The sequence below is a fragment of the Paralichthys olivaceus genome, chromosome 16 (assembly GCF_024713975.1).
Source record: "Paralichthys olivaceus isolate ysfri-2021 chromosome 16, ASM2471397v2, whole genome shotgun sequence".
NCBI lineage: Eukaryota > Metazoa > Chordata > Actinopteri > Pleuronectiformes > Paralichthyidae > Paralichthys > Paralichthys olivaceus.
The window spans coordinates 3,720,007-3,728,393 of NC_091108.1; the positions used below are offsets into that span (position 1 = coordinate 3,720,007).

At 43.3% G+C, this 8,387-nt stretch overlaps 1 protein-coding gene across 1 annotated transcript; it reads right to left on the bottom strand.

Moving 5' to 3' along the window:
* Positions 1–115: 115 nt before the first annotated feature.
* LOC109642432 (E3 ubiquitin-protein ligase znrf2) lies at positions 116–8,065 on the bottom strand. Its single transcript, XM_020107223.2, has 5 exons — positions 6,456–8,065; positions 5,203–5,298; positions 4,994–5,099; positions 3,492–3,592; positions 116–2,803 (listed from the first exon to the last, which is right to left on the bottom strand). Exons 1-4 carry the CDS (start codon positions 6,979–6,981, stop codon positions 3,535–3,537), a joined length of 786 nt encoding a protein of 261 aa, XP_019962782.1. The 5' UTR covers positions 6,982–8,065; the 3' UTR covers positions 116–2,803; positions 3,492–3,534.
* Between the last annotated feature and the right edge of the window lie 322 nt (positions 8,066–8,387).

An 8,387-nucleotide genomic window follows, 5' to 3' on the forward strand; every position in this document is an offset into this window, starting at 1 on the left:
GTAATTTGTGTCATTTAAATTCCCCCATTGCAATAAGATTCTTGTTGCTTCAGGGTCTGAACGACAAGTACGACCACAAACACGTCACTGACACAGAACAGACGTTCACAAAACATCTCTCACACATATTTATTGTAAAAAATACATATAAAAACCATTTCTGAGACATACAAAAGATTGGAGCTTAGAAACAGTATATTGAACAGACAAAGACCAAGCCATTTTTCTTGAATTGCATTACATATTTACAATTTAATAAATAAAATTCAATTTGTTTTTAATACCAGAGTAAAAGGCAGATTGTCCATATCTCAGGGGATGCAGATACTGCTGTGGTGGCTCTTTGAAAAAACATTCTCGTCGTCTAAAGCGTTGGTCTCAAAGCACAGGGCGGACATGGGGCGGCCGGGCGGGAGGTCGGCGCCCTGTGATTTAGAACCGAGGAGTTTAGCGACATCTATACAAAACACCATCCTTGATTGGCGAGGAGCTGGTTTACACACAGAGCGTTTAGTTTAGCATTGGTAAAAATTGAGGTATTGCACCACACAGCTTCAAGGGGGTAAGAAAGTAAATGAGAGTAACGTGGGGTATCAGATTGTCCGTTATTTTTTTCTTCAATATAATCGACAACCAAACCACCACCCACCCCCCACCCCCGTCTCCCAAAAACACACACACACACACACAAACACCCCCTCCCCTCCCAGCCAAAGTATACAACATCATAACTTATCACCACAACAAATGTAACATCTAATGATCAATACACCTCATCCTCCGCACTCGCTCACACAATGCCCTCATTGCACAGACACACTTTTGGCATCATTTTTCTAGTCTCTGATACAAAATAAAGAGAGCAAACATGCACGGGGCTGCCCCCGAGTGGCGGGACGAGTCGTAGCACCTCAGTCTGCAGAACACCAGGGATCAGAGAAGAAAGAAAAACAAACTTGGGCGAATAAAGCAGCCAGTGGGAAGCCTGTGCACCGGGCTGACCTCGAAACTGATCAATGCTCGCTGCAGGAAAGACCAGGACACATGGCGCAGACTCGCCCTTTGAGCAGGCAGCCACAGCAATCAATTTTTGTTCTTTCCCAGTTTCCCTCGGCCCGCGCTCGACCTGCATCTGTCGAGCAGCCTTATTGTTGGGCCTCCGCCTCAGCCGGGTCACGAAAACACTACAAAAACCTGCTTGCACAAGAAGTCCGTCACCAGGCAAAGGCAATCAACACACACAAAACAAGGCAAAGGAAAGCCCTCGAACACGTTAAGCAGTAATCATGATCCTAATGTGATGATATCATATTTAAAAAACTTAAAAAATAGGCGGGGTGGGGGTTACGTAATTATTAACCATCAGCTGTCCGTAGCCTGCAGTGTCGGGGAGAGAGGCAGATGCCACATGGTGTAAACATGCCCCAAAAATACATCCCTCAACCCGTCACTTTCATCCCTCCCTCAATCTGGCTTTAATGGAGCCAGATGGCAAAACTGTCACTTGGGGTCCAGTCCAAAAAACAATCCGGACTGCGGCCCCGAGAGAACAAGGAGGGAAGACAAAACACTCCAGACCGCTTTCAGAAGTAGAACAGGACCGCGAGAGTCACCCACAGTTCGTACCAATGCCACATGTAACAGGATGTTCGCCGGCGTGACTCATAGAAAAAAGGAAAAGCTTTAAAATTTAAAAGGGTTAACCCGCTTCACCAAGCAGACTTCTGGGCAGTTTACAGTAAACACACACACACACACACACACACACTCTTGAATACACAAACATTCTCAGGACATTTCCTGTCCCTGGTTATCATTTTAACACACAGACGTATTCACACACTCACTACCCAGACCTTATGTGGGGGAAATAAAAAAAAAAAAAAAAAAAAAAAACAGCCTTGAGGGACAAAAGTGCTCAAATTGGTGCCAACACCAGCGCTGCTATGACCCTATGGAACTCCCACAACCTTCCAAACACTCACCAAGTAGCAGCACGTTAAACTCAGCGCTTACCAACCACCTACGAGAAACTGACCTACTGAGGAAAAAATAAAAAATAAAAAAGAGGAAAAACATTTAGCCCCCGAAAATTCCCCTGAAATGTTTACAGGTAATAGAAAACAGATAAGACCAAGTAAACGGCAGCACCCATTCACCAAAAACAAGCCCTCAACCTCCAGCTGGTTGAAAATAAAGCAATGTTTATGTGGTTAAACAGTTCACGCTTTCAGTGTGAGGTTGGTTCATTTGGGTTGAGCCGAGGAAAGATAACATTCATCGGATGTACGACGTGGAACAATACTCTTTTTGCAAAATACTTGATAAAATGACTGATCCCATTCGGAGGGAGAAAAATACACAGGAGCGTCCAGTCACAGTCAGAAAAGCTTGTTTTTCTCCATGTTCCTCCTCCAAGTTCAAGATCTGTCTGGGGCACGTTCCGTCATTCTGGTGGGATATCATGGAGTTGATGTTTTTTTGTTTTTTTTTTTAAAGTAAGAGTCAAGCCGAGTCCGTGAAATAAAAAAGGAACCCCTCCACTTCTGTTTCAACAAGGGTCCACAGGTTAGACAGTGCAGCTGTTTTTCTTTTTTGTTGTTGGAGTTTGGCTTGAAATGGTCTAGACCAAGTTCAAATGGACTGATCCGAATGGAGAGCATCGTGTGTGACGCACTGTAGCTTCCTGCTGTGATCTTCTGTTTTCCACTCAAATATGGGTTTGTGTCTGAGAGGGACTGGGGGCTTTTAGTATTCAATAACACATCTTTATTGGGATTTAATTAGGATTCAGTGTAGTCTCCTGTAAAGGAAGAAAAGGGAAGAGAGAGATGATTAGACAAAGTGCTGCATATTGTAAAGAATGTACTGAAACATAGTGTTAGTTGCGGCTCTAGTAACTCTAGTGTGTTGCTCAGTCGTGAAATAGTATAAACTGATCATAACGCTTTGTTGTTCACTGTACACCTTCCTCAGGGAATATAAAACCTGTTGCTATGGATACAGTACCACTTGACACAGCAGCTCACATCTGAATGATGCGTTTGCAGTGGACGTACGTCACTTACTTTAATGAACGTTTGAGACTCTTTCATTGTTCTTCAAGTTCTACAGATTTTTGTGTTCAGACATTTTATTTTCATCTTTTCTCATAGTGGGACATCTAAAAATACAAAGAGCCATTGTTGTTGCCAGGCAGGTTTACACATGCGAAGGATCTGCTGTGACGTGTTTGTGTAAAGCATAAATATAAAAATAGGAAACAGTATAAAAATCATGAGATGAAGGATTCTGTAATATGAGCAATAAATATTTACAATTTGACTTATGTCAAAAGAAATGATGATAACGTCCATGTTTTTTTATGCTGATTGACTCCAAGATTCTAGTTTATGTTACAGCAACTTTTTATTCACAACCATGGCACATGTGCTACTGCGCTTCGTCTACAACAGCACAGTTGTCTCTCGGTCAGTGTGACGTGTGCGTACCTGAGTCGGGTTGGTCACTGTGCAGGAACATGTGACCCGGGAGTCAATCGAAGGGATGCTCGGGGCAGCAGGGCTTCACTTTGGACCAGGAATCAATGCAGCTGCAGGGAGAAAGACCAGAGATAAAGATGATGATTTATTTTGATTCATGTTAATTAATATGTGAAAACCTCAGTGGTAGATTTTAGCTTGTGGCGCCTCCCACCAGGATGGATCCACTTACTGACAATATGAAGTAACACTAAACTTAATCATTAAAATGAGCTGTGAACATGTTTACGGTTTAAATACTCATGTAGAAATGAAACCACTGGTTTAACAAATAGCTGGCCAACATTTTAAATCAAACAAACTAGTCATTCACAAGTTGCAGCTTCTAAACTGTGACTGTGTTGCCGTCTTGGTATTTTCAGAGACTATCACAGTTTGCAATTATTTTTAACCGTCACTGTTTTGTCTCTGAAATTCCTGAGCTTCTCCAAATCCGTGTTGCTCAACTGGATGGATCAGAATGTTAAAAGGACAAACCTAAAAACCGTGCTACAAGACCTGACAACATGCAGCTGGTGAAAAGGAAAAGACTGACGTGTTGGGAGGGTTGGTTTTCCCAAAAATCAACTTAAGCGGCAATTTGATTTGTCCTAAGCTTCCACTGTCTCTCTGCTGGTTATCCATCACAGTTAAACGTGACACTGTCAGAGTAAAGTTGTTATTGTGTGGAACTGATGGGTTTTTTAATTAATCTGCGCTTCTCAGCAGGGACTGAACTACAATTGCGGGAAAAGAAAAAGTTGTTCAGAAGTTGGGAAAACCCAAAAGTGCTGAACGCAGTATACAGCATGCTTTCAAAATGAGAATGACTTGCATGTATAATAAATGAGCTGAAACATGTATAAACACCTGTGGTCCTTTAACAACTCGATGGTAATTTATTTTTCCAAGCTGAGGCTGGGAAACTCTTTGAGACTCCCCTTAATAAATGATGCGGCTGTTCTCACAGTTGCGAAAGAACAGAACGGCAACAAACAAAAAAAGTTCACAGTTGTGAAATCTGTGTTTGTAAAATATTCACATCATTTACTTGAAAATATGATACAAGGACAGAAACACAAGCAAACTGTCTTTTCATCTGCTACATAAAGTGAACAGTTTTCCACACTTATCTGCGTTATCTAATGTTTCACAGAATGAACCTCAATGACGGAGCCTTCTTAGTGGATATTATGAAAACATTTGAGAACATTTTTATCATAGAAAAGAACAACAGGTCTCTTTTCCGATACGTGAAACGGAGCAAAACAACTTTCTTGTTTTTCTACCTTAACCTGGTTAACACACTTTCTCATATCAAGAAATCTCATCTGAGCTGAAAACATTCGCCCACCGTGTGCAGAGCAAAGAACGCGTGTTCATGTTCTTCTTTGCATGACTAAAAGAACATGTTAAAGAACTGTGTGTTTTTCTGTCTGACTGGTTTATGGTAATGTGAACTGAGCTGTTACCTCTTATGGTAGACGCAGAGGCAAGCCAGCCTGGCGATGGTCTCTCCCTGTACCAGATCCTCCAAACAGATGGAGCACTCTCCACTGTCTTTACTTAGCACATCCGCTGTAAACACAAACACACAAAGCAACCATGAGTGTTTCCAGCTTTTAAAAATACATAAATCAATCACACGGCAACTGGTGTGTTACTGTGGTGTGATACTTACTATTGTAAGGTAGGGGAGGAGACGTGAGGCAGCTCAACAGGTGATCCTCGATCCGACCCCCGGGGAAAGGCTTCGAGCAGAAAGGACAACGGATATCTGCACAAAGCAGAGACACAGGAGAGCTGAGTTTAAAGCGTTGTGTCACACAGCGAGGCATAAATGATGGATGATGCTCACATCACATTTAACACAAGTGCTGTGTTTGGACATTTAGATTACACAAAGCAAAGAGCAGACTGACGCACAACCAGGCCGTGTAAGGGACGTGAATGATTTTACTTTGAGTGGAACTGACCCAGAAGAGTTTGAAGCTTTATTTGACTGCGTGCAAAACAGCGACTCCGCTCCGAGGCCACACGTGAATGGGACAAACCGTCAGAATCGGTGCCTTGCTGCCCTACATTCTCCTCCATCCAGGAGCTGCTGCCAGCAGCGAGCGCGCATGTGAAGTTGTGACCCATTTCCCTACACTTGCTGGAGGGCTGGCCCAGGAAGCCCCCCTCTGCACCGTGGCTGTGTTTGGGCTCAAATAAATGTCACGTCTCTGTGTGCGAGAGCAACAATCACAAAACCAAGCACCTACTTTCACTTCCTCTGCAAACTCTTGTTCCCATTTTGATGCACTCCAGCGGTCAGCTGCTGGTGTTTTCAACTTGCAGGCTGCACAAACACTGTCAACCGGCTTTGAGACATGAAAGAGCTTGGATATGTCATCACTTCCAGGTTTTAACGCCACAGCTCTGCCTCACACAATGGGGCCTCTTGATGATTTTAGCAGCATGCAAGCACGAGCAAAGAGATCATCTCTTCAGGAATGTAAATTCCACATGTAATCCATTTTAATTTCAGACTGGATGGATGGAGGGGTACCAAGTTAGACTGGAATACCAATGTTTGCTGCAGGTCACTGTGTTTTATTTAACTTTAAGGTCATTTTTCTCTGAACCCACGTCACTCTTTCCTATCTCCTGCTGCTATTTTATCATCTGTCTGATTAAAGCATCATCAGTCATACCCCAGATGTCGTCACACATTTTAATGCCGCTGACGCAACGAGTTATTTCCTTTTTGCTCCCGTTGCCAAGATGTGACACATCCAGGACTTTCCGAACAGCCGCTGCTGCCGAACATGTCCCTGGATGTGATCTGCTTTCATTTCCACCCCAACAAGTACCGATGGAGCCCAGACAGACATTGTGGGAAGTGTTGTGAATAAAATGTCATGTATAGAGAGTAGAACTGTGTGAACTCACTGCCATGTCGGTTGTTGACACGGTAAAGGCCGATCCATGCCTCTGACACCGGCCGCTGGTGTGTGCCCCGGACCCGGGCGGATCTTGCGCCAACGCTGCGGCTCGAAGAGTGCCGATTCCCGGGCAGCCGCTCGGAAAAAGTGCGGTGGGGCGTGCGGCCTGTCTCCTCCCCGGGCTGATGCTCCGCGTCGACGGGAGCCTCCGGGCTTGTGTTCCCGTCCTCCTCGGGTTTCCCCTCGCTGTTGTCGTCCGCAGGTGACGCCTGGCTGACGCCGGAGGACGGGATGCTGTGGTGGTCGGCGGGGCTGCCGTCGGCGCTCGCCCCGTGCTGCCCCAGGTCCGAGTCGCTGCCCTCCTCCGATCGGCTCCGGTTGGCCTCCGTGTCCTCGAAGCTTCCGGAGAAGTCGACCATGAGGCTGGTGGGTCTGGCGAGGCGGGGTCTCCGGTAGGAATCCCGCTTGGTGCCATCTTTCCCGAAGGCAGAGGGAGCCGGGTCTTCCTGGAGGCGGCTGGCTCTGGTGCCCATCTCTAGCGGGGAGCTAGTTCAGCGGTTAGCCGAGCGGCTGCTTCCTCAAACCACCGCGAAACCAGGCGGGCGAGTTCACCTCCAAACGTCCCCGAAACTTTCCGGTGTTCTGGTATGAGCTCCGGATAGTAACACCCGTCCAGACACCGAGCTGCTCGGAGGAGACGTTCGTAGTTCGACGGAGAGTCTCCGGCCTCAGTTCGTCTGGACTCTCCACATTTTCATTTTCTTTTTTTTTGACGTGACCGACGTCTCTGCTGCAGCGGAAACACTGAGCGCGGCTTCCTCCTGTGCGTCATATACCCACAGTTACGGTAGCGTCATCAACTGACCCCCCCCAGCAGCTGCTCGATAAACAAATAGATTTTTTTTTAAAAATCATATTTAAATATTAACCTGAGAAATATACATCATTTAATAATATGCATTTATAATTCAACGAGGAAACAATTCTAGGAAATCTAAACAATTAAAAAAAAAAATCTAAACACGAAACTATTAAAAGAGCGAAATATTAAGCAACACACGAATCTAAATATTAACCTGTGAATCAAACCTTTTAAAATCTAATTATCAAAGTTTAACATAAAAACAAAATCTATATATATTAAAACATGTATTAAATAATAAAAAACCTAAAAATCTGGTACTAGTCTAATTTCAACACAGATTTTTAACGATGAATTCAACATGATTGTGGAATTTGTTGAAATTATTTAACTATTAATTTTTTATCTATTTGTGTGTCTATTTATACAGATTGTTTTTCAGGTACTTCATTTTATACTAATTTATCTAATAATTTAATTGATTCATTAATTGCTCAGGGTTTTAGCTTTCAGCAGTTTGTTATTTGATCTTTATCCTTTTCACATCTCTTATTCAATCTTTTTTCTAATCTCTTTTGTATGTTATTATTTTATCTTCAACATTTGTATCCTTCTTTGTGTGTTTCCTCATTTCAAACTCATGAGAGTCATGATATGGGGGGGTTATAATATATATAAAAATAAAGCCTCTTCACCTCTTTATTAGTCTGCAAAGCACTTTGTGTCATATTGTTTATGTAAAAAATAAAATCCAAATAAACTGATTGACTGATTGATTAATTGATTGTGATGTTGATGGAATGAAATGTTCCGGAGAACATTAATTCAGGAATTACACTATTTATGCCTGAATTAAAAACCTGATTTAAAAAAAACTACAGTCCTGATCGTTCTGGGTATTTGTCTTTGAAAATGTGACAGTTTCAAATGACCAAACATTTAGTAGGAACCAGTGAAATTGTGATTTCCCTCTTTTTGTTGCATTATAATAAATAAAAATAAAGAATAACGCCAGCGACCGTTGAGGGTTGGCGCCTGCTCGCGGGTTATTACGGTAAAAAAGTACACAACAAACTG